Source organism: Neovison vison, chromosome 3 (assembly GCF_020171115.1).
Source record: "Neovison vison isolate M4711 chromosome 3, ASM_NN_V1, whole genome shotgun sequence".
NCBI lineage: Eukaryota > Metazoa > Chordata > Mammalia > Carnivora > Mustelidae > Neogale > Neogale vison.
The window spans coordinates 172,442,534-172,470,231 of record NC_058093.1 but is presented as its reverse complement, the minus strand read 5'-3'; the positions used below and the strand labels follow the sequence as shown (position 1 = coordinate 172,470,231).

The window sequence follows — 27,698 nt, the reverse complement described above, 5'->3', positions numbered from 1 at the left end:
ACTCAGCTAGTTGTAGAAAATCATTTGAGACAGAGAGCCACGTAAACAATTCCCCAACTCCACTGTTTTATTTTGGTCAATATTTGTAGCTTTGCCATCCATAAGGAAAGAACCCTGAGAAGACATAGAAGGAAGTTAATTGAACTCATGGGAATTCTAAAATCTTTTACATAAAAATGACCAAAGCTAACTTCATATGACCTTCTTATAAGGACACCACTCATTGGATTTAGGGCCCATCCTAATCCAGTATGACTTCCTTTTATTGATTACATCTGCAAAGACCCTGTTTCTAAATATGGTCATATTCAAAGGTACTGGGGATTAGTATTTCAACATTTCTTTTTGGAGGATATAATTCAGCATATATCATGGCAGTTTTCCCCAAACTAATCGAATTTAATGCAATCCATATTAAAACCCCAGTGCCGGTGCACCTGGGTGGCTCAGTGGGTTAAGCCTCTGCCTTCGGCTCAGGTCATGGTCTCAGGGTCCTGGGATGGAGCCCTGCATCGGGCTCTCTGCTCAACAGGGAGCCTGTTTCCCTTCCTTTCTTTCTCTGCCTGCCTCTCTGCCTACTTGTGATCTCTGTCTGTCAAATAAATAAATAAAATTAAAAAAACAAAAACAAAAAAAAGAACCCTGGTGCCTTTTTTATAGAAATCGGCAGCCTAATTCTATAGTTCATATGGAAATTGAAGTGACCCAGATTAGCCAAAATAATTTTAAAAAGAGGGGCGCTTGGGTGGCTCAGTGGTTTAAGCCTCTGCCTTCAGCTCGGGTCATGATCTCAGGGTCCTGGGATCGAGCCCCACATCAGGCTCTCTGCTCAGCGGGGAGCCTGCTTCCCCCTATCTCTCTGCCTGCCTTCTGCCTACTTGTGATCTCTCTCTGTCTATCAAATAAATTAAAAAAAAATAATAATAATTTTAAAAAGAAAAACAAAATTGGAGGACTCACACTTCCTAATTTCAAAATTTATGATAAAGCTACAGTATTAGGACAGTATATTACTGACATAAAATGGACATGTAGATTGATGGGACAGGGGTTGAGAGTTTGAGAATAAGCCTTTGCATTTAAGGTCATTTGATTTTTGACAAGGGTCCAGCACAGTTTGGTGGGGGAAAGAACAGTTTTTTCAATAGATGATGCTGATAACATATACAGGCTTACCGTGCAGATATTATAGGGTCAGTTTCAGACCATTGTAATAGGTGAGTCAAGTGAAGTGTTGGTTTCCTAGTATGTATAAAAGTTATGTTTACACAATACTGTAGTTTATTAAATATGCAGTTATACCTTAAATACTTTATTGCTAAAACATTAACTATAATCTAAGCTGTCTGTGAGTTTTCATCTTTTGGTGCCCATATCAGTGTTGATGGCTGCTGCGTGATCAGGGTGGTGGTTGCTGAAGCTTGGGGTGGCTGTGGCAATTTCTTTTTTCTTTCCTTTTTTTTTTTAAATTTTAAGGATTATTTGTTTATTTCTTTATTTGTCAGAGAGAGAGAGAGAGAGGAAATGCACAAGCAGGAGGAATGGCAGGGAGGGAGAAGGAGGCTCCCCAGTGAGTAAGGAGCCTGATGAGGGACTCGATCCCACGACCCTGATATTATGACGTGAGCCAAAGGCAGATGTTTAACTGAGCCACCCAGGCATCCCTTTGGCAGTTTCTTAAGACAGCAATGACCTTTGCTGCATTGATTGACTCTTTCTTTTATGGATGGTTTTCTCTGTGGTATGCAGTGCTATTTGATAGCATTTTACCTACAGAATAACTTTCACAACTGGAGTTAGTTTTTTCAAAACCTGCCTCAGCTCTGTCACCCAAATTTATGTAATTTCTAAATCCTTTGTTGTCATTTCAACAATCTCCACAGCATCTTCACCAGTAGATTTCGTCTCAAGAAGCTACTTTCTGTGTTCATCTATAAGAAACAACTCCTCATCTGTTAAAGTTTGATCATGAGCTTGTAGCAATGCAGTTAAATCCTCAGGCGGCACTCCTAATTCTAGTTCTTTTCTTGTTTCCAGCACATTTCCACTGACTTCCTCCACTTAAGTCTGGAACCCCTCAGAGTCACCCATGAGGGTTCGAATCAACTTTTCTCCAAACTCCTGTTACTGTTGATATTTTGCCCTCTTGCCATGAATTGTGAATGTTCTTAATGCCATCTAGAATGGCAGATCCTTTCCCAAAGGTCTTCAGTTTACTTTGCTGAATTCCATTGGAAGAATCACCATCTATGAGAGATAAACCCTTACAAAAATGTATTTTTATTTTTACTTTATTTATTTATTTTTAAATATTTTGTTTATTTGACAGAGAGAGAGAGCACAGGCAGGGGGAGAGGCAGAGGGAGAAGCAGACTCCCTGCTGAGCAGGGAGCCTGATACAGGGCTTGATCCTAGGACCCCAGGACCATGACCTTAACTGAAGGCAGTCACTTAACCGACTGACCTACCCAGGTGCTCTTTATTTATTTTTAAAGATTTATTTATTTTGGGGAGAGAGCATTGAGGGGAGGGGCAGAGGGAGAGAAGGAATCCAAATAGACCTCTGCTGGTGGGGCACCTGACTTGCGGTTTGATCACAGCACGCTGAGACCACAACCTGAGCCAAAATCTAGAGTTGGACATTTAACCAGCTGAGCCACCCAGATGCTCTCAAAATGTATTTGTAAATTATAAGATTTGAAAGTCAGAATTATTCCTTGATCCGTGGGCTGCAGAATACTGTTGTATTAGGAGGCATGAAAAGAGCGGTCATCTCATTGTGCTTTCCATCATAGCTCTTGGGTGACCATATACATTGCCAATGCTACACTATTTCTAAAGGAATTTTTTTCCCTGAGCCGTATGTTTCATCATTGGGCTTGAAATATTCAGTAAAACATTTTATAAAGAGATGTGCTGTCATCCAGGCCTTGCTGTTCCCTTTATAGAGCACAGGCTGAGTGATTTAGCATAATTCTTCAGAGCCCTAGGATTGTCAGAATGGTCAAGGACATTGGCTTCAACTTAAAGTCATCAGCTGCAGTAGCCCCTAACAAGACAGTCAGCCTGTTCTTAAAAGCTTTGAAGCTGGACACTGACTGCTCCTCTCTAGCTGTGAAAAGTCTGAATAGCATCTTCTTCCAAGAGAAGGCTGTTTGTCTATATTGAAGCACTGTCATTCAGTGTAGCCGCCTTCATTAATGATCTTACCAAGATCTTCTGGGTCACTTGGGGCACCTTCTCCGTCCGCACTTGCTGCTTCACCTTGCACTGTGACGTCATGGAGGCGGCTTCTTGCCTTAAACCTCATGAACTAACCTCTGCCAGCTTCAGACTTCTTTTTGGTAACTTCCTGATCTCTCTCAGCCTTCCCAGAATTGAAGAGAGGGCTTTGCTTGGGATTAGGCTTTGGCTTAAGGGAATGTTGTGGTTGGTTTATTTTCTATCCAGATCATTCAGACTTTCTCCATCTCAGGAATGAGACTTTTTCACTTATCATTCATGTTTTCACTGGGGCAACACTTTGGATTTCCTTCAAGGCCTTTTACTTTGCATTTACAATTTGGCTAACTTGTTAAAGGGGCCTAGTTTTCAGCCTATCTAGGCTTTTGACATGCCTTCCTCCCTAAGGTGAATAATTTCTAGCTTTTGATTTAAAGTGAGAGATTTGTGATTTTCCTTCCCCTTGAACACTTAGAGGCCATTGTAAGGTAATTAACTGGCCTAATTTAATAATGTTGTGTCTCAGGGATTGGGAGGCTGGAGGAGAGGGAGAAAGATGGTAAAACTGGTAAACTTCTGGTCTTTGCAGCAATCCAGACACACACATTTATAGACTTAAGTTTTCTGTCTTACATGGGTTTGGCTCCCTAAGTCAATTGCAGTAGTAACACCAAAGATCATTGATCCAGCAAAAAAACAGAAAACAAAAAAACAAAAACAAAGATCACTGATCACAGATCATCATAACAAATATAATGTTTGAAAACTGTGAGAATTACCAAAATGTGATAGAGGTAGGAAGTGAGCGAATGCTGTAGGAAAAGTGGCATCAATAGCCTTGCTCATCGCAAGGTTGCCATAAACTGTTAATTAATTAAATAATTTTAAATTTTATTTATTTATTTGACAGAGATCACAAGTAGGCAGAGAGACAGGCAGAGAGAGAGAGGGAAGCAGGCTCCCTGCCGAGCGAAGAGCCCAATGTGGGGCTCGATCCCAGAACTCTGGGATCATGAACCAAGCTGAAGGCAGAGGCTTTAGCCCACTGAGCCACCCAGGTGCCCCTAAACTGTTAATTTATAAAAACACTGTCTATGCAGCACAATAAAATGAGGTATACTCATACGAACATCTAATTATTGTGTTCTGTGCCTTAAACTAATCTAATATTATATGTCAGTCATACCTCAAATAATTCAATAAATAAAGCTGCAATGAAACGAAAATGGTGCTGAGTCAGCTAGTTATCAATATGCAAAGAATAAGATTGGACCCCAACTATATTACCATGTAGAAATATGAAATAAAAAAATCAATCATAGACCCAAGTGAAGAGCTAAAACTATAGAACTCTTAGAATAAAACAGAAGTGTAAGTCTGTGCGACTTTGGATTAAACACACGACCCCCAAAGCAGAAGAACCAAAGAAGAAGTAAAACTGGACATCATCAAATTTAAAAATTTTGTGTTTTGAAGGAAGCTAACAGTGAAAAGACAATGGAGTAAGAGAAAATATTTACAAATCATATGTCTGATTTGGGACTTGTGTCTAGAGTATATAAAGAACTCCTAAAATTCAACAATAAAAGACAACTAACCCATTTTAAAAGTGGACAAGATATTTAAATAGAGATTTTTCCAAAGAAAATACAGATATGACCAATAAGTGCATTGTGTTAATTTGCTAAGGCTGTTTTAACAAAATACTACAGATTGAATGGCTTAACCAACAGAAATCAATTTTCTTACTGCTGGGATAAGGGAATGTTATGTCCTCACATGGCCTTTTCTCTGTGCATGCTGAGAGAAAGAGAGACCTTTCTTTCTCTTCATAAGAGGAACAGACCCTCTTATGAAGACATCAGTCCTGGTGGATTAGTGCCCCACCTTTATGACTTTATTTAATCTTAATATTTCCTTAAAGGCCCTGTCCAAATACAGTCACAGTATGGGTTAGGAGTTAAAACCCATGAAGAAGATGCTCCATGTTATTAGTTACTAGGGAAATGTAATTTAAAATCACAGTGAGGTACCACTTCACATACTAGAATGACTAAAATTAAAAAAGTAAGTGATTAAAGTGTTGGTGAGGGTGTGGAGAAATGAGAATGAAATCCTCATACATTGATGGTAGGAATGTGAAGTGGTCTTGATGCTTTGGAAAACAGTTTGGTAGGTCCTCAAAATGTTAAATATAGAGTTAACATATGACCCAGCTGGTCCACTCTTAGGTTTATAGTCAATAAAATTGAAAACATGTGTCCACACAAAAACCTATACATGAATTTTTGTATAAGTGTTATTCATAACACCCTAAATATGGTAACAACCCACATGTTAACCAACTGATCAATGGATAAAAAAAATATGATGCATACATATAATGGAATATTATTCAGCCATAAAAAGGAATGGCATACTGACATATGCTGCAATATAGATAAATCTTAAAATATTGTGCTCAGTAAAAGAAGCCAGTCACAAAAGTTCATGTATTATGTGATTTATGTAAAATATCCAGAATAAGCAAATATGTAGAAACAAAGTATATTACTGATTGTTAAGGGCTGGAGTGAGAGGTAAATGTGGATCGACAACTAATCATTTTGGAGTATCTTTTGTGGTGATGAAAATTAGATAGTACTTGGATGTATAAGGCTACAAATATACTAAAACCACCAATTTCACTTTACATGAGTGAATTGTATATGAATTACATCTCAAAGCTGTTAATAAAAAGAGAAGGAAATCTTAAATTTACACAATTTAAGTTCAGATTAGCATGTAAACATTTAGTGTTACTTTTTACTAACATTTTGTTACCTTGTCTGTTGTTTGGAAATATTAAGATAAATTGGGATTATTGCTTGCCAAATTCTTTCTTGGTCAGAATTCTTTCTCGGGCAGTAGTGTCAACAGTAATACGACATTTGAATTCTAGAAAATAACCTTTTCTGTTGCTCTTTTTTTCAACAAAAATGTTATAAGTACTTAACCTGTATTAGTCCTATGATCAGTGCTAGGAGTACAAAGACAAGATATGGTCCTCTGCTTTGAAGGGGTTTCCCTTTTAGTTTGGATAGACAAAACCAGGAAGAACTGTGTTAAAATGGTGTTAAGTAATTATGATGGATGAGTATTCACGGTATTCTGAAGCATGGTGATTTTAATGAGGCAAATCAGAAGAAACTTCAGAGAGAAAATTACCTGTGGAGTGAGTTTAAAAGATGGAGTTGTCATCAGGGAGGCAACACTGGAAGCAGAGGGAACAACTTGAGGGAGTGCTGTCATGCTCTGGTGCTATCATAGGTCTCATCAATTTTGGAGTATTGGGAGCAAAGTAAAAAGCACCATGATTGTAAGGCTAGAAGAAAATGTATGCATATCTGATTTTTTTTCTTAACTGGTCAGAGGCACTTCTTTCTCTTTGTGATTGCTTTAGAAAGTAAAGTTTGCTTACATGGTTACGCGAACTTAGTAAGTTTTTGAATGTATGATCTCTTAGAGTCTTTTATATGCTGATGACCATTTGAATTAAGAGGAGGAGGGAATAGGATGTCATATTGTAAAAACTTGTTTGGGGAACCTTTTTTCTGTGGAGTGACATACAGGACTGGGGGGAAATGTGTTATATATTGTGGTACATCTATTTGATAAAATATTAAGTAGTCAATAAAATGGTGGTTATGAAGATGGTAGCAACATAGACAAATGCTTATGTATAGCAAAGAAGAAATCAGAATCCAGATTTGTTTTGAGGCGGTGATTATAATCTTGTGAAATACCCATGTGTGACAAGTTGAAAGTAGTACTTTTTTTTATCCATGAGCTTATTAATGGTATAGAGAAATGCTGCACTATCTAGGGAAATTTGGCTCTATCAGAATCATAAGCAAATATATTCTATGATTAGGTAGCTTTTTAAGAATCACTAGTGAAATACTGACCTCATGTGTACTAAGATATTCATGGAGAGATGTTCTTTATAGTATTATTTGTCATAGTGAAAATTTGAAAATACTTTAAATGACAGTAGGAAAATGGCTAACTGCTTTAGTGTATAATCTTGCAGTGGACTGCTGCTGTGGCCAGTGAATTGAAATAAGTAATACTGTATCTGTCACACTGAAAAAGAGATATATATAAAATCTCCTATTTATGAAAAAGGAAGCGACTCTGTCTCCATTATAAATATTAGCGCATTAAAATAGTAGTGCACTCACAGACCTGTACCCCTGGGGATAAAAATACATTATATGTTTATAAAAAAATAAGAAAATTTAATAAAAAATAAAATAAAATAATAACATACTCAAGGATGTCTATTTTTGTCCTAATTTCATTAGATTTTGTTTTTAATTGGAGCATAATTGACACTAGAATGAGTATTAACAGTGGTTAGTGGGATAGGAAATGGTGATCCAGGTGTGTTTGTGTGAAATAGAAATTTCACTTTATATGTTTCTGAAATGTTTTAATACTTAACAATAAGTAGGTATTTTATAACAATATTTGAAACATGCAAAAGAAAGCAAGAGAGAAGTATATAGGGTGGTGATTACAGATAAGTCTTTTCTTAAAAGTTATACATGATACATGATACAGTTATAAAAAGAAATACATATCATGCAAGTTGTCATTGCAAAGGATTGCTTTACTCTGTTGATGTGTCACAGAATTTTTCCCTTCAGTGTTTAACTAAGAATGTTGTATTAAAATTAAGTTAGACTTACCCATTTTGAGTTTTGTCTTGATTTTTAGGTGGACCTTCAATCCTGCTGTTCTCACGAAAGCAAACATTGTCCGAAGTGGGGATGCTGCTCAGGGCGCAGAAGGAGGCACCTCACAGTTTCAAGTGGGTGATCTTGTACAAGTTTGTTATGATCTGGAAAGAATCAAACTTCTACAGAGAGGACATGGAGAATGGGCTGAAGCTATGCTCCCAGTAAGTATATCTGAAATAGTTTCAGACTAGGAATGATAAAATAGTTTTAGATGAGGAGTTATATTATGCTAATGTAGTTAAAAAAATACTTTAATTTTGGAAAATAAATTAGCATAATCCTTTGAGAATTGTATTCTTCATCGGCCGCTAGGCATAGTTAATGCCTTTTACTTTCTAATTTGTTCCAGTTAAATTAGCCCAGGAAGGTCCAAATATGGCAGCAGTTAATATTTTTTGAAAGAGTTGTTAGTAGAGAATGTCATGTAGGTAGAAGGCAACAGAGACTTTCCTGATTTTTAACCCCAGAGTGAAAGAGATGTGCTCATCCAGTTACCAGCAGTGCTGGACCGTTGCTGCTTTTCTCACTTGGGGGCCTGGCTCTCTAAAACATAGAGTGTGAAAGAACAACTCTGAATGTGTGCCTTCTGTGGTGGCTTTGCTCCCAAAGAGTTACGGTTTAATTTTTAATTTATTCATGCAATACATTTTCACCAAATGTTCAGCAACAACGGAAAAGTTTGTTTGTTCTACCCTCCTGGCATCCATCTTCTTTATCCATCTGTGTCTTGCTCTTTCCTTCTGTCCCATCCTTCTGTACTACCCATTCTGTCCTGCCTTCCTCCTCATATTGTCCTGCTGCACCCCCCCATACATTCTTGATCTGTACTCCCATTTCCATCCTCTCTCCTTCTTTCCTGGCTATGTCCTCCTATCATCCAGTCACTTAACTGGTCCTCTCCTGTCCCCCCAGGTCCCATCCCATTCAGTGCCTCCTTCCTCTACCAAGTACCTTCCCTCCCATCCCTCTTCATGTCTCATCCCTGCACCCTAATGTGTTGTCTAGTGCCTGTCCTAGCTAGCACCTCCTTTTCCTGTCTAGCCCCTATCTCATTTAGTCTTCTGCTCCCTCCCATCGTGTCCAGGCCCCCCTCCCATCCTTCATGTTGTGTTGTCCTTCCATCAGTCCATCCTTCCTTCCTACCTTAATCCTTCAGCAGATACTTTAGCATAATGTGCCTGTCAGGCTTCAAGGATGTAACAGTGAATGAAAGAAAAGAAATTCATTGTTACGATGCTTTCATTCGAAGGCATTTCATAGTTTGCAGATGCTGCTTGTGTTTTTTATTGCTTTAGTTACATAGTGACTAAGTGATAGCTGTGTATGTTCTGTAGGAGCTGTATTTTGGAACTTTATTTATTTATTTAAAAGATTTTATTTGTTTATTTGACAGACAGAGATCACAAGTAGGCAGAGAGGCAGGCAGAGAGAGAGAGAAGCAGGCTCCCTGCTGAGCAGAGAGCCCAATACTGGACTCGATCCCAGGATCCTGAGATCATGACCTGAGCCAAAGGCAGCGGCTTAACCCACTCAGCCACCCAGGCGCCCTGGAACTTTATTTTTGTCCAAAAAATTAAGTAGTATATGATCTCTGTTTGTTTGCTTTTGATATTGAAGTCGGTTAAAAAAATGTATCAATTGTCTTTAAGCCTAACTATAGTGTGGTGTTACATAAATGTAATTTTTTTTTTAAAGATTTTATTTATTTATTTGACAGAGAAAGATCACAAGTAGGCAGAGAGGCAGGCAGAGAGAGAGAGGAGGAAGCAGGCTCCCTGCCGAGCAGAGAGCCCGATGCGGGACTCGATCCCAGGACCCTGAGATCATGACCTGAGCTGAAGGCAGAGGCTTAATCCACTGAGCCACCCAGGCGCCCCACATAAATGTAATTTTTTGACATGCTTTTATAGGAGTTATGTATACTATTTTAAGAATTTTTAGATTCAAGATTTAAGATTTAGATTTTTTTAGATTTAGATTTAAGATTTAAGATTTAGGGTTTTTAAAAATATTTTATTTTTTTATTTTTAAATAAACATATAATGTATTATTAGTCCCAGGGGTCAATCAAGATGTTTTTGTTTTTCCCCTTAGCAATGACACCTTATATGTAACAGCTTATATCTTTGAAGTGCCCAGTTATTCTAAGCACTGTGCTATATGATGAATATATACATACATGTGCACAAACATACGTGTATATACACATAGATACATACACAGACTTTTATTTATCCTGGGAATATTATAAGCAGGTGGTGATATGGCATCCTTATTTTAAAGATGAGGAAGTCAGAGCTAGGATTCTGAACTGGAGTTTGAACCCAAACCTGTTCTACTTCAAAGCCCAAGTCATCGGTCTCCCATAGTAAGCTGCTGTATAAGAAAAGCCGGTAGATTATATCTGTAGGGGAATTCTGGGATTCCAGTGGTAGTGGTGTAGAATTTTAATCTTCCCAAATCATCTTGGTAAAAATAGTCAACAACTGGATTAGCATAACCAAAAAAAAAAAAACCAAAGCTGCAAACATCTGTAGAAAAACCAGCTTACAGAGTAGCCTATTGAACTCTGAAATATGAGCTAGTAGTGAGAAAATACTGACAGCTACTAGATCTACATCTGTCTGTCCAGCAGCAGAGAGAATTAATTGGCATCGGATGGACCTGAAAACAGAGGGACTCCAACATTGCTAACAAGTATTCATTGGCTAGTCTAGATTAATGTAGAAACAGCAGCCTTGGGAGGACTCTTTCAGACTCCATTTTGGGGTGAGGGTAATAGGTCCATGCTAAAGGTTGAAGGAATTGGAAATGCCTGGGTCTGACAACTCTCAAAATTAACCAGCCATAGCTCCTTTCCTCTACAGAGCCTTCCCATTAAGGAAGAACTGAGGGAATAGAGACCAAATTTATTAGAATGGAGACAGTAGGTGCAGATGAAAGATAAAAGTTGGAAGGGATCACAAGTGGATCCCTATACACAGTTATTGAAAAATGACAAGGAATAGCATAACTTCTTTATAGACAAATGAGAATACATTAGAAAGATACGCACATAAAACTAAAACCTAATGATTCAAAATGAGCCAACAAACTAAAATGATAAGAGATGAAAGAACAAAATAGATCATAATTAGAAATGAGATAACAGAACTTAGGAAAGAATTAAGAAGAAAAGGAAGATAATTTTATGAAAGAGAAGAGTAAGCTTGATGCAACACAGACCAAATAAATATGACAGATATGCCTTAAGAGAAACAAAAGGTAAAAAGAAGAAAAAATGCTAAAATCAAAAAGATAAAAAGTATTTCAGGAAAGTGACAAATATATCTAATAGATGTGTATTTGGAGTCCTTGCAAAAAAGGAAAAACAAAAACCAAAGCAATGGAATATAACAACTGCTAAAATTTATAATTTCAGGAAAAAAGTCCCCAAGTTAAAAGATTTAAAACTAAATATTAAAAGGACACATTGCATACTGGGGGAATGAGAATACAAAACACTGAGCCATATTCTGGTAAAATAACTGAATCTTCAAGAAAAGAAAAAAAAAGTCTTTGGGTATCTAGGAAAAAAAGTCAAGTTTTACTTAAAAGAGAAAGAAAAATCTGATCTCAATGCTTTATGATTTCAATGAAATAACATTTAGGGTATTCAAGGAACAAAAATGTAAGCTAAGAGTTTATAACCAAACTGACTTTCAAGTATAAAGGCTATAAATTGCTATGAATGTATAAGAATTCAGAGAATTTTGTTCCCATTAGCCTTTTCTGATTGGTCTATCAGAAGATGTCTCAGACAGCCAAGATGACTGGAGAGAGACCAATTTAAGGGCTCATGGTAGACATTAAATATGTATTTATTTGTTGAACTAAGAGTAAATGATAGTTAAAGGAAGGGTTAGAGTCTGTGTAATGGTTATAAGTTCTATCATCACTGATAAATTTTGACAACTGTCAAAAAATAGGTAAGGATTGGAGGGAGACTATGGGAAGTTTAGTAAACCGTTTGCTTGCCTCTGGTTATTAACTGGAAGTAAATACTGTTACTTTAAATCAAAATATTGTGGGAGAAAGAAGGTAAGGCTAAGAACATGAGTGATTCATTTCAGTGTTGTATATACGGGAACCAGTTGACCCACATACTCTGGCTCTTTTTTTTTAAAGAGGAAATTAGGTTTTGTATATATACATTATGTCTTAGTATTATTGTAAATATAACTATTAGGATAATTCAGAGTTTATATGAAGAAAGCAGACAATGGAGGAATTAACCATTACACTCAAAAAAAATGTTTCCATCTAAAGAAGAAATGTGGTATGGCAGACAAAGGTAGAAGGGAGATGTCTTTGAATATGTCTCGTTTTATAGATTTGATTTGAAACCAGATACATATTTTATGCAATTATAAAGCAAAATCAAATTCCTAAAAGTGGAAAATGAAGTAAACAAACTTAAATGTGTATCTTGTTGGTATAACCATACAGAGTGAAAAGTACAAGTGATTTTTAAGCATAGTAATTTGTCTTTGTATCTTTTTAGGAAGAATATACCCTAAAGAACTGCATGTAAAAAACAATTTTTTAACAATTTTCAACAGTTTTCAGAGATCTTGTTGTTTGTGATAGTGTTAATATTATTATCCTGAGATTGTTGTATGTGTGATATGACAAAAAACCAAATGAGTAATTACATGGTAATTCTAATTCTGTTATCCCAAGTGGCCTTGAGAACCAGAATGATCAGGGTGGGAAAACGAGATATGGATGTAATGTAAAAGAGGCTGAATGAAAACCTTGTACTCTTGAATTTGCATTGGAAGAGGGTTTATGTATTTGTGATTTATTTTATCTTCAAGACAAAACACCCTCCTACTACTGTTTCCTAGCTCTGTCCGTGAAAAGACTTAGAAACAATAACCATTCTAGTAACAATAACCAAACTTAGTGCCCAGATTTCAGTCTTGAGGAGTAGCCTTTCTCTCTGTAAAGAGATATGAACTATTTAAATTATACCAATTAGCAAAATCCAGATTGTAAGGAACTTCATAGGACAGATAACCCTGTTTCTTCAACAAATAATTGGCAGAGAAAAATATATGTATAGATTTTATTTGGAACTTGATTTAAGCAGACTGAAAAATTTTGTCATTTATGAGGGAATTGGAAATTTGAACACTGGTATTTTATGATATTACAGAGTTAATTGATAATTTGGGGAGGGTTGTTAGTAGTAGTTTCCACCCCCCAAAAGTTTACATGATTAATAATACAGTAGGAAATAGAATGGTAGGGGGAAACAAGATTGGCCATGAGCTAAAAATTGTTAAAAGTAGTTGATGGGTACATGGGGATTCAAAATACTGTTACCTATTTTTGTATGTTTGAGACTTACTATAATTAAACAGTTAAGGGGGGAAAAAACAAAGAATGCAGCCTCGTAGAGTTTGAGATGATGGAAAATTCCAAGAGAAAATATCTAGTTTGAGTTTAAAATTGATGTGTGTTAGGGGGCAGGGGGAGGAATAAATAGGGCTAGAGAAGTATATTTTGGAGTTTTTAGTAATAAGTTGATAGTTGTCAAAGTGGATTAAACTTTAAGGAAGAGGAGTAGAAAACAAAGGAATAAAATTTGGGGGACAACAAATAGATTTAGGGATCTGTAAAAAGACAAGGAGCCAGTGAGTGGAGAAAGAGAAGGAACAGGTAAAAAGGTTAGACTGCCATCCAGAAATTAAGGGGATAGTTTGAAGTAGTTGTAGTCACAGGCTGTGGAAGGGCAAAGGATAACATACGGAAGGACAGTCTACTCTGTTAGGAAGTAGTCAGATATTATCACTTCATCAATTTTCTAGTATTGTAATTTGCTATTCTGTGTGCTTAAGAGAAGGCGTTTTGGACTGGAGTTTGAAATGGGGCTAATAATAGCGCTTTACTTTCAGGGTATATGTATTAGGTGAGTTAATTTGTATAAAGTTATTAGAACAGTATCTGCCCCATGGTTAAGAGTTGCTGCTAATTGTGTTCTGAACCCAGTTGCCTTTTTTTCATTCATATATATATATATATATATATATATATATATATTTCTTTTTTTGTTTTTTTAAAGATTTATTTGAGAGAGTATGCATGGGAAGGAGAGACAGAGGGAGGGAGAGAGAGAATCTTATTTTTTTTGAGAGAGGGAATCTTAAGCAGACTCCCTACTGAGCACGGAGCCCCAGGCTCCATCCCACAACTCTGAAATCATGACCTGAGTCGAAGTCAAGTTGGATGCTTAACCAACTGAGCCACCCAGGTGTCCCCCTTTCCCATATACTTAATAAGTGTTGTTTCTACATACTTCTCTCTTGGAATGGATACTGAGTACCTTTTTGGTTAAGTATAGTTTATTTTAGAAATCAAGGTTTTATTTTTTTAGGCTAGATTGGTGGTGAATTTTGGACTTTTTGATTTATAAATTCTCAAGATGTAAGATAAGATTATGGGGTTAAAAGGTTGGGTATCAACCCTGATATGAGGAAGTTGAGCGGCAATGTGGGGGGCTTGTGGGGTAGGAAAAGAATAAATGAAACAAGATGGGATCGGGAGGGAGATAAACCATAAGAGACTCTTAATCTCACATAACAAACTGAGAGTTGCGGGGGGTGGGGGGAGTAGGGAGAGGGTGGTGGGATTATGGACACTGGGAAAGGTATGTGCTATGGTGAGTGCTGTGAAGTGTGTAAACCTGGCGATTCACAGACCTGTACTCCTGGGGCTAATAATAACATTATTAATAAAAAAATTATTTTAAAAAAAGTTTGGATATCAAAAAGCAAAATGTTTTGAATTCTTATGAATGATAGACTGTCATGACTTATTTTTTATTTTATATTTTTGTGGAAGTATTATAGTTTTGTTTATTAAAATGCTTTTTATTTTCGGTTTTTTGGTGGACAGCAAAGCACAGTTTATTTAGCCATAGTACAGAGTTTATTGAGCAATAGAACAAAGTTTATTGAGTGATAGTACAAAGCTCCTGAAGATGGAGGGGACCTGAGACAGTTGCCCAGTTAAAATGTTTTTTAAAGATACTCTTTCAAGTTTGTAGCTAACAAATAACCACTTGAATATGTTGTCCTTTAACAGTTTTCTCATTAGGAACAAAAGAAAATTAATACTTTAAACATGTAAGAGCTAACAATTGAGGTTTTTTCCCTTATGGTATGTACTTTAGACTTGGGAACATGAACTAATTTTTTTTTTTTTTTGAAAGACTTTAGGTAAAGTTGGCCGAGTACAGCAGATTTATTCGGACAGTGATTTAAAGGTGGAAGTTTGTGGAACATCTTGGACGTATAATCCAGCAGCAGTTTCCAAGGTGGCATCTGCAGGATCAGCCATTAGCAACGCATCTGGTGGTATGTTTGTATTGCTGTTTTTAAACAGTGTTTTTTTTTTTTTTTAAAGATTTTATTTATTTATTTGTCAGAGACAGAGGGAGAGAGAGCGAGTGAGCACAGGCAGACAGAGAGGCAGGCAGGGGCAGAGGGAGAAGCAGGCTCCCCGCTGAGCAAGGAGCCTGATGTGGGACTCGATCCCAGAACCCCGGGATCATGACCCGAGCCAAAGGCAGCGGCTTAACCCACTGAGCCACCCAGGTGTCCCTGTATTGCTGTTTTTAAAAGTAATACGGTTTACATTAGAATCTTTGCTAATTTCTGTGTTCTCTTGTACAGCTAATGTTGTATGTGTTCTTAATTTTCTCCCAGATCACATGACCTCACTTGAATGTTGACAGTTCTATACTTTTCTAAAGGTTTTTGTTTTTTGTTTTTATATGAGGTTTTTTTATTTTTAAGGATTTTATTTATTTGACAGACAGAGATCACAAGTAGACAGGCAGGCAGAGAGAGGGGGAAGCAGGCTTCCTGCTGAGCAGAGAACCTGATGCAGGGCTTGATCCCAGGACCCTGAGATCATGATCTGAACCGAAGGCAGAGGCTTAACCCATTGGCCACCCAGGTGCCCCTGATGAATGGTTTTTGTTCTGACTGAAGTATACCTTGGAAAATTTTCGAAAATAAGTGCTTTTTTTGGGGCATAATATTGAAGGTGTTTCCACATCAAATCTGAGATAACTGAAATTCATCATTATACTCTTTAGTAGACAAGAAGTACCACTTTCTTTTTTTTTTTTATTTTATTTTATTTATTCATTTGACAGACAGAGATCACAAGTAGGCAGAGAGGCAGGCAGAGAGAGAGAGGAGGAAGCAGGCTCCTTGCTGAGCAGAGAGCCCAATGTGGGGCTCGATCCCAGGATCCTGGGATCATTACCTGAGCTGAAGGCAGAGGCTTTAACCCACTGAGCCACCCAGGTGCCCCGAAGTACCACTTTCTTAGACTATTTTATTCTCTTTTTATTTTCAACATTATTGCTAGCAGATGGCTTTCTTCCTGGATATTTTTACATATTAGTCATGGTTTTTTCCTTACTATTTATTTTATTTTTATTTTTATCTTTTTAAAAGATTTTATTTATTTATTTGTCAGAGAGAGAGCACAACAGGGAGAGTAGCAGGCAGAGGGAGAAACAGGCTTCCTGTGGAGCAAGGAGGCAGATACAGGGCTTGATCCCAGGACCCTGAGATCATGACCGGAGCTGAAGGCAGATGCTTATCTGTCTGAGACACCCAGGTGTCCTCTCACTTTTTTTTTTTTTTTAAAGATTTTATTTATTTATTTGACAGACAGAGATCACAAGTAGGCAGAGAGGCAGGCAGAGAGAGAGAGGAAGGGAAGCAGATTCCCTGCTGAGCAGAGAGCCCTATGCGGGGCTCGATCCCAGGACCCTGAGACCGTGACCTGAGCTGAAGGCAGAGGCTTAACCCACTGAGCCACCCAGGCACCCCTGTCCTCTCACTATTTAATAAGAGTTGTTATTCATACAAAAATGTATAATAATAAGTAGGAAATGATCTTGAAATGTGAATAAGTTGAAAATAAGTAGGAAATGTTTGAAATATGAATAAGCTGGATGTTTGGGTAGATTCATGCCAAAGTCTTTCCTTCCTGTGCTCTAGCCTTACATACACATAGCCTCAATTCATTCTAGAACATATTGCAAGGTACTATGTATGATCATTCAGAAAAGAAGGTAGAGCCATAATTAAATTTTAAGAAAGTAAAGGAAAACATTAGGTGACCTCCGGTTTTATTTTATACTGCTTTCTACTTCTGCTGCTGTTTCTTCCTTCCTGATGTAATTTGTTGGTGTGCTTAAATTTAAATCAGGCAGTGTTTATGTTTATTTTTTTACCTTGTAGTTAGATGGCTTCACAGCACAGTCAGTGACTACCTACAAATACAAAGAATGAGAAATAGTTAATATCCTACTCAAATAATTTGGACTTGGTGTTGATTCTCTGCCTCACTTCGTGATTTCTTTGCTTTCCACTAAGTGGATTCGAGAATTAAGGAATAGAACTTGGTAGTTTCTTTACTGATGAATGCTACTTAGGAAAAAAAAATCTTATGAAAGAATCTGAGTAAATACATCCCTAGTTCTTTTTTGTTTTAGTCAATACTAATCATGTGGCACCTGTTGGAATATGTTAACACTTAGAGGACCATTTTCAATGGAAAATTGGTTTGTCCCTAAAACATTTCCCCAAATATTATAGAGATTACATTGCTTTTGAATCAGAATCATTGATTTGCTGATTTATTCTAAGGTGTGTAGCAGAGAGCTCTGAGGTGTGGTATGCTTAAAACCTGAAAGAAAGTATGTATTGTTAGGATACTTCCATTGTAGTGTATTCATTTGTGATTATCTTTGTTATGACTTCTAAATCTTAATATTGTTTATATGTAACTCTCTTTTTCTGAAATTGTAACTTGAAATACATGAAGAAAACTGGGAATACTTAAGAGTTGGAATTTAATGCAGTTTTATTTGGTAGTAATTATAACTTGCTTGGGTAATATCTGTATTATGAATCTTAATTCATAATGTATGAATTAATTCATAATGTATGAATAGTATGAAAATAATATTGATAGAAATAATTAAAAAAAGATAAGTATGTATTACAGTTATGTGGGTAATACTTATCTGTTAGTAGTTAAGGTTCGAGATCCTCCTGTGTTAGCAGCTTTATTTGATGCTTTACAGAAAGACTCTCTCAACTCTTGAAGAAATTATTTGAAACCCAAGAATCTGGTGACCTCAATGAAGAATTAGTTAAGGCTGCTGCCAATGGAGATGTTGCTAAAGTGGAAGATTTGCTAAAAAGACCAGATGTGGATGTGAGCATTGAAAAATTATTTGAAGCATGTACAAAAATAGAACAGAATAATGAACATAACAGTTCAATAATTATTGAGATTTTTCTACATGTGGTTCAACTGTTCCTTCTTCTTTGTTTTTGTGAGGTATTTTAAAGAAGACGCTGAAAATCATCAGTGTACTCTTCTAAAATATATTGACATTTTTATTTTAACACTGTGACCTTTTAAATTTATGGTTGACAAAATTTGCATTTAGGTTTTCAAGTGGTCGTTGCCCTCCATTTCTCATGGAAATGTCATCGTATCACGTCTTTTACATATACTTTAATAAATTTTATAAGCAGTTTTCTATCCCTCTTCTCAAAACATTTAATCTAAACCTTTTCCTGTGAAAATTGACTATTTTATAGTTTATAGTGCAGACGAATTAAAGGTTATACATTTTTTTTTTTTTTAAGAAGATTTTGTTTATTTATTTATTTCACAGAGAGACAGCAAGAGAGGGAACACAAGCTGGGGCGTAGTGGGAGAGGGAGAAGCAGGCCCCTCACTGACCAGGGAGCCCAGTGTGGGGCTCAATCTAGGACCCGGATCATGACCTGAGCCAAAGGCAGACGCTTAACTGAGTGAGCCACCCAGGTGCCCCAGAGGTCATGCATTTTGTAAATCTTAATAGTTTATAGTATTTTACCTTTCATATAAGCCGTATTTTAGGTGGGCCATTTTGGTTCTAGGTAGGCATTCATTGGCTTTATTATTGCTACCATGCTCTCACCAGCATGATGTTCCATGCTGGCCTAGAGATTGTAGTTGGAGTAGCACAACATCATATTCCTACGAGCTCGTGAGGCGTTTCAGTTACGAGGGAGATGTCAGTTGCAGCAGCACAGCACAGTGGTTTCTTGATTGTGTGATATATTACAAATACTTTATTTTGGTTGTCAAAGTACCAGATGACTTTTTTATATTCAGCCAAGCAGATTTAAATTATACTTATTTTTCTTTCTTCATTTAATTATTAAATAAGTTTTTTTAAACAATATACATTCCAAAGATTTACAAGACCAGTGCTCTAACCCCTGAGCTATGGAGCCTTCCCATTCTAACCATTTAAAGGGAGAAAATAGTTCTACAAGGTTTGTTAGGAAAAACATTTCCTTCTCAATTCTACTTACCCATTCTTCAGAGACAACTATTTTCCCCTTGTTCAGTTGATTTTCTTCATATATTTACCTCCACATCTTCTAATAACATACTTCTATTGTTTTTTCTTGATTTTTATGTTTTAGGAGTTATCTTTTGATACTTCACTGTGAAAACGAGGATTCAGCTTTTTTTTTTCACCTCCAGCTCATTCCCTTCACACACTCTTCTCAGTTTCTTAATGTGGTTAGGTTGTATGGTGACTTTAAAATTAAAATTAATTGCGCGTGGTATTATTTAAATGACATTCATATCTGAGCTGTAGACGATGCTAGATTATATTTTCCTATATAACCATTTACTTTCCTTGTTGCTCATAATTGTTTTATCAAAAAAAATGAGGTGTAATTTATATATAATGAAATACATGCATCAGTTTTGACTAATGCATACATGTAACTCACACCCCTGTTTATTCTAGGAAGTTCACTTACAGTTTTTCCCAATCAGTCCCTCTTAACTTCAGACATAGTTTAACGTTTTTTTCATTTGTTTGTAATCTATATTGTTATAACTAATTCTTCTGCAAGCTTCTAACTGTCTAATCTCCCAAGACATTCAGGCACATCAGGTATGTGTTCATTTCATCTTCTGAGAGATGATAACATAGGAGAAAATGTAGGTGACTTTGAGTATGGTGATGACTTTTTATTTTTTTTTTATTAATTAATTAATTTTTTTTGTCAAAGAGAGAGGGAGAGAGAGTGAGCACAGGCAGACAGAATGGCAGGCAGAGGCAGAGGGAGAAGCAGGCTCCCTGCCAAGCAAGGAGCCCGACATGGGACTCGATCCCAGGACTCCCGGATCATGACCTGAACCAAAGGCAGCTGCTTAACCAACTGAGCCACCCAGGCGTCCCTGGTGATGACTTTTTAGATATAACACCAAAGACATCATCTATGATCTTGTAGGACTCAGAGTTTTGTGTCTTACATTTAAGTCTATGATTCATTCTGAGTTAATTTTTATGAAGGTTTATGGTTTGAGTCTAGATTCATTTTTTTCCTTGGGTTACTCCTGGCATTAGCCATTAGGTCTTTTCTCTTGGGCTGGTCTGACTCCCTAGAGTGGTCTCTTAGTTCTTCTGCATAGAGGGTATAAACCTGGCTGCAAGCTCATGAATAGTGAGGAAGGGAAGAGGGCTTGGATTATCAGCATTCATCATTTAAATATTTATATGAAACTTCTGATTTTAGTACTTTGCCCCACTGATAACAGTGCTTGGTTTCTGTAGGCTGGGGACACTTTAGTCTTTCCAGAGAATAAATTTTTTTTTTTAAAGAATAAATTCTGCTAACGGTTAAGGTGGACCACTAACTTAGCTGAGTGGAGTGAGGGAATCCAGGGATATAAATGCTTTAAAAAAAAAAAAAACTATTAAAAAAAACCCAATTATTTATACGGCATCAGCGAAATGAAGAAAACATTGAAAATTACTGCTCTATGTCATAGTTGTGTATAGCTACCCTACTAATTCATTCATGTGTTCCTCATGATAGGTGGCTTACAGTTCGTATTCAGTATATTTGTTGAATTGTATTTATTTATATAGTGGACAGTATCTTTTCTAAAAGTTTTCCATTCACTTCATTGCTCTTTTTTTTTTCCATTGAAGCAGAGACTCTGAACTTTAATAATTCAAATAGAATTAAATTTACAAAATATAACTTACTTTACTCTCTCACTTCCTTTCTTTTTCAACTTTGCAGATTGGCTAAAAGAGTGCTTTGATAGCTCTTTGAACAATGGAACTTTCCTCTTTAAAAAAAAAAGTCTGCTCCCTTCTTTAAATTACAGGAAAGTTTCTGGTGATCTGTACTAGGATATATGGAACACCATCCTAAATTACTTTCAAGGAATCATACAGTGTGCTAGATTTATTTTTTTAATTTTTTTTCCATTTTTTTAAACCTATTCTATATATTGGCTCTTTTGTGACTTGTGACAATCCTTCATCCTTTTTTTTTTCTCTTTTATTTAGGTAAATGGACAATGTGCTGGTCACACAGCGATGCAAGCTGCTAGTCAGAATGGACATGTTGACATTTTGAAGTTACTTTTGAAGCAAAATGTGGATGTAGAAGCAGAGGTAATTAAACTAAGCTTGAAAAATACTTAAGTAAAAAATGTTCTATAAATGGTACTTCTATATTATAAAATGAATTGCTTTCTTTCCTAAAATTTAATAATCACCTAAGTCTCTTCTGGTTGGAAAGAAAAATTTGACAAGAGATAATTTGAAGCATTTCTTGTTTCTCTTTGATCTCTCAATTTTGTAGATATAACCCTAAGTGAAGATAGGAGTTGAGTTTTCCTTTACTATAGTAGGACCACCATGCTACAAGAAGCCCAGATGAGTTCATCCAAGAATCATACTAAAGAAGTTGAGGGAAAGAGACTATATAGATCATGTAGGTTAAGATTTTTTACTGATCAGTGACACTCAGAGGGCTTTATTTTAATCTCATAAGGGAATCAGTAAATTAGAATTTGTTTAGTCTTACTATTTCTTTTTTTTTTTTTTTTTAAGATTTTATTTATCAGAGAGAGAGAGGGGGAGAGAGTGAGCACAGGCAGACAGAATGGCAGGCAGAGGCAGAGGGAGAAGCAGGCTCCCTGGTGAGCAAGGAGCCCAATGCGGGACTCTATCCCAGGACACTGGGATCATGACCTGAGCTGAAGGCAGCTGCTTAACCAACTGAGCCACCCAGGCGTCCCTAGTCTTACTATCTTGACTATAATGTGGATCTTTGAAAACTTTACAGAGCATGTTTATCACTAGATATGTGCATATATGCTTAATTTAATTGAGAGTATAGTCTTTTAAAAGGGAAATGAATATTTTTTACTGTCATTGGAGATTCAGTTGATAATCTCTATGTGTGTTGTGAAGGATGTTGTCCCTTGTGACAGTATACTATAACTTCATTATTGAGAAAATACATTAAAATCACATGTTACAGTATGGTGGAAGGTTATTTAGGAATAAGTCAAATCCTAGTAAATTTAGACTAGGCAGAAAGATGTAATTTTGTCCAAATGATACTCCCATCTGAGGAAGCTAAATGACTTGAATTTCTGAGGACTAACTTAGTGGGCCAGCCTGTTTTTATTAATTAAAAAATTTTAAAGACACATATTTGAAAAGAGAAGTCTTACATTATTTTTGCTTTTTTCTCAGATTGAGTGTGTTTTGATTGGTTGGACAGATACTAAAGAATCAGTGGTATTGTAGTTGTGAATAAGTCATTTCTGGTGTTGGAATTTTCTTTTTTGTCTAAAAAAGCTTGAATTTTAAAGTAGTAGGTAGGGACGCCTGGGTGGCTCAGTTGGTTGGACGACTGCCTTCGGCTCAGGGCGTGATCCTGGAGTCCCGGGATCGAGTCCCACATCAGGCTCCCAGCTCCATGGGGAGTCTGCTTCGCTCTCTGACCTTCTCCTCGCTCATGCTCTCTCTCACTGTCTCTCTCTCTCAAATAAATAAATAAAAAATCTTTAAAAAAAAAATAAATAAAATAAAGTAGCAGGTAGATGTCTATAAGTTTCGTTACTGTGATATCTCTATGAATGAGATTATATGATTTGATTTTGTTTTCACAGTAGTAATTTTTTTTTTTAAGATTTTATTTATTTATTTGACAGACAGAGATCACAAGTAGGCAGAGAGGCAGGCAGAGACAAAGGAGGAAGCAGGCTCCCCGCAGAGCAGAGAGCCTGATGTGGGGCTCGATCCCAGGACCTTGGGATCATGACCCTAGCTGAAGGCAGAGGCTTAACCCACTGAGCCACCCAGGCGCCCCTGCACAGTAGTAATTTTTAATTCACATCTTTCTTGGTTATGAATTTAGGAACCCAGTATATGTTACAGGATTTCTTTCAGTAATGAAAAACTTAATTTAAATTTAGTATTTTGTAGATGGAAGACACTTACTTATTGTGTTACTGTTTCCATCTAGCTTGGGGAAATGGAATGAAATTTCCCGAGTTGAATACTTCATTTTTTTAAAAAATGATTTTATTTATTTGAGAGAGAGAGAGCACAAGCAGGGAGGGGCAAAGAGAGAGGGAAAAGCAGGCTCCCTGCTGAGCAGGAAGCCTGATTTGAGGCTCAGTCCCAAATCCTGAGATCATTACCTGGGCAGAAGGCAGATGCTTAACCAACTAAGCCACCAGGTGCCCCAAATATCCATTTTTTATTTAATGAATCCAGCAACTAAAATAGCAAGAACTACTAACATACCAAAGCCCTTCTGATTAATAAGACAAGAGGCCATAAGTAAAATATTTTGCCTTATTTTTTATAAAGTGTGCTTTTTGATTCAGAATTTAAATTAATAAAGCAGACAACATGGGACTATCTAACCATTTGTGTTTCTAAAGACTTCTTATTCACATGAGGGATTGTGCACAATGGCAGTGCAGCTATGGGGGTGGGAACAAAATTGGCACTGTTTCTTAACTAAATTCAAATACAAAACATGGGTAGCTGATTCTATAAACCCGGTAAGATTGGAGTTGGAGTGTGGCACAGTAAGCTAAGTGTTTGTAAATAGTTTCTTTGAGAAAGTTTTAAAATTAGCTCTATTACTAGATCAGTGAGATATATCTGGACTTCAACCATACACCTCATTTGGATTTCCATTCTCTGGATTTCTGTTTTAAAAACCCTTGTAGGCAAAGAGAGGTAGGTGAGGGATGGGATATTGGGTAATGGGCAATAAGGAGGAGACTTGATATAAAGAGCACTGGGTGTTTTAGGCAACTGGTAAGTTGCCTATAACATCAGTGCCCTTGAAACTAATAATACACTATATGCTAACTAAATTGAATTTAAATAAAAAATTAAAAAAAATAAAAACCATTGTAGGCAGATATAATTTATAGAAATAGTGGGAGAAAGGGATACTTATACCTCAGGTTAAATTAATAACACAGATTCCCAATTGGCAAAGAAAAAACTACATTTAAAAATTGGGTTAAAATATAAATATAATTTCTAGCCTAAGACTAAAACAAAAAAGTCATCAAAGTATCATTTTTCTAGAATTTAAGAATTTATTAGAAACAGTAGTGTAGTTTTTTAGAACAATGGTTCTCAACTGGGGGCATTTTTGTTCCATGGGGGACATTTGGAAATGTCTGGGAACAGTTTTAATCGTTAAAACTGGTGGTGGGGGTGTGGTGGTGGGAGTACTACTGGCATCTTAGTGGTAGAAATGAGGAATGCTACTAAACATCCTATAGTGCACAGTACAGCTCCCACAACAAACAACTATCTGGCCCCAAATATAAATATTGCAAAGTTGAGAAACCCTAGTTTAAAAGACAGAGAAAACAGTTAACTTTACAAATGCACTTAAACTTGTGATTCATCATTTGCTAGCCTTTTTTTAAAAGTAATTTGTCATTATTAATTTTTTTATTATTGAAAATTTCAAATATTTATAAAAGTAGAATAGTAGAATGAATCCTGTTTTCCCATCACCCCACTTCAGTTATTTTTCATGGCCAATTTTGACTTAACCTGTACCATCCTCCCTTTCTACTGAAGCAGATCAGATACATTATTTCATCTGTAAATATTTTGGTATGTATCTCAAAAGAGAAGTTCTCTTTTTTTTAAACTTCATTATATCTTTACCAGACATAAAACAATAATAATTAAAAGTGATTTAAAAAAATTTAATTGTATTAAAAGTTTTGAGGTTAGCTGAAGAGTAAAATAATAATATATTTTGTTCTCTAGTTATCATTCTGTAGCGTTTCATTTTCTCCATCTGCATTAGGAGGTGAGCTCAAGATAGTATAGATTAGGGGTTGCAAACTCTAGCCTGCAGGCCAAATCCAGCCCTCCATTTATAGTACTAAATCTTATTGGAATATAGCATATCCATTCATTTATTTATTGTGTATGGCCACTTTCATGTTACAACTGCAGAGCTGAATAGTTCAGACAGGAGACTGGGTGGCTTGGAAACCTGAAATATTTACTTCCTGGTCCCTCACAGAAAAGTTTACTGGTCTCTACTATAGATGACTCTTGCAGTTCTTTTGTCAGTTGATTTCAGCTGTTATTAAACTAAATTATTTGGTATATATTATACCTTTCTAATATGTGATATCAGATTACATTTTTTTCCTATTTCTTCTTCTTAGGGAAAACTCAGCTATTTTGGAAAGTTTTCTCCATCTATGACCTACTCAGTACAGTAGAATTACATTCTGTTTCCTCCTTAATGTATAGGTAAAGGCACCAAGAACTGTGCGATCTTAGGTATGTTTTTATAAGTGAGCTAATTTTGGATCCCTTAGGGACTTAGTATTTTTTTTTCCCTACTGATGAATTATAAGAAGATAGGTGTGGTTGATTGAATGAAAGACCAGTTTAAAAAAGTATGTCATTTACATTAATTTTCAAATACAGTACACATATATACAGCAGTTGTCTGGAAACTTGGGAGTGGTTTTATCATTTAAGGTTGATGAAAGCTGTTCTGAAGGAGAGGACTAAGTAGAGAACAAGACAGAGTTTTCTCAGAAAACCCACATTTTAATGGTATTGTTGCTCTCTAAAGTGATACTGGGCAAAATGTTTAATTGGTATAAACTTCAGTTTCCTTATATATGATAAGAACTTAAAGGGTTGGGGTGTGGAGTAAGGGCAATAAAATACTATCTATAGTATACAACGGCAACAAGGGAATCTGTGGTGGTGTTATTGCCTTTGATTGTTTATTTCCAACTGGCAGAAGGCAGAGAATATGGTTTCTTTTTTTTCTTTTTTTTTTTTTAAGATTTTATTTACTTATTTGAGAGACAGAGATCACAAGTAGGCAGAGAGGCAGACAGAGAGAGAGAGAGGAGGAAGCAGGCTCCCTAGCGAGCAGAGAGCCCGTTTCGGGGCTCGATCCCAGGGCCCTGGGATCATGACCTGAGCCGAAGGCAGGGGATTAACAGACTGAGCCACCCAGGTGCCCCGAGAATATGGTTTCTTAAGAAACAGATACTAATTCTGTCTGATTCTTACATAGTAATGAAAACAAATCTGTAGAAATTCTATATAAATGTAAAACTGAGAAGGAAATGGCAAGTGGGCTTCAAGACTGGTTAACTTAAGGAAATTCTTCTCTTAGTAACCTCCAAAATGGCTCTAGGAATTGGTGTACATAGTTCCTGAGGACTCATGTTAATTCAGTTTCTGAATTAATCCCACCTCCCTGTGGCCACCCTCCACCCCCAAAACTGGCACTATTAAGAATGTGGAGCGTCAACAAAAGATTAGATTTGCAAGACCCATTAAACAGTCTTTAAGTTGTCTTTTATAGGAAGGCAGACTAAAATCTGAGATTGTCCCAGCAGAAAAGGTCAAGCTTTAAAAGGAGACAACACCAGGGACGCCTGGTTGGCTCGGTTGGTTAAGCAGCTGCCTTCAGCTCAGGTCATGATCCCAGCGTCCTGGGATGGAGTCCCACATCGGGGCTCCTTGCTCAGCAGGGAGCCTGCTTCTCCCTCTGCCTCTCCCTGCCATTCTGTCTGCCTTTGCTCGCTCTCTCCCCCCTCCTCTGATAAATAAATTTTAAAAATCTTAAAAAAAAAAAAAAAAAGAAAAGGAGACAACACCAGAGTTTTTGTCTTCCCTTATCTGCCAATTTTTTCAGTTGCTGAGTTGAGTTTTACCAGATCATCACTGATTTGTCTTTTGTTTTTTCACGTTCCTCATTTGGTCCATCATTAAATCCTATTGTCTCTTAGAATATATCCAGAATTTGAACTATTTTTACCCTTCCTGCTGCTACCACTTTGGTCCTCACACTTCTTTTCCCAGATATTCTAGTGGCTTTCTCTCTTACTCCCTTCAGCTATTGATTCATGGCTGGCTTTCTCTCTTGCTCCCTTCAGCTACTTAATGAAACCCACCCTGGAGGCCATCCTTTGGCTGTCCTACCTCATCCTTCTTACCTGTGATATTTTTTCTTTGGCCTTTTTACTACCTAACATTTACATTTTATTTACTTATTTTGTTTATAATGTTCTGTCTCCCCTACTAGAACTTAAAGTCTATGAGGGTAGGAACTTTATTTTGCTCATTGCTGTATCCTTAGTGTCCAGAACAATACTGAGCTTGTAGTAGACACCCAATAAATATTCAATGAATGAATGAAGCAGAATACACTACTTTCAAACAATTGTATCAAAGTTTTAGTATGATCAGAA

General features: G+C 36.5%; 1 protein-coding gene across 1 annotated transcript in view; it reads left to right on the top strand.

The window, feature by feature from the left end:
• The window catches only part of MIB1 (MIB E3 ubiquitin protein ligase 1), a 137,085-nt gene that overhangs the window by 36,334 nt on the left and 73,053 nt on the right, over nucleotides 1–27,698 (top strand). Inside the window, exons 7-10 of the mRNA XM_044243294.1 lie at nucleotides 7,984–8,167; nucleotides 15,265–15,409; nucleotides 18,166–18,299; nucleotides 21,466–21,573. Coding sequence (XP_044099229.1) covers nucleotides 7,984–8,167; nucleotides 15,265–15,409; nucleotides 18,166–18,299; nucleotides 21,466–21,573 — 571 coding nt within the window. The remainder of the gene's footprint in view (nucleotides 1–7,983; nucleotides 8,168–15,264; nucleotides 15,410–18,165; nucleotides 18,300–21,465; nucleotides 21,574–27,698) is intronic.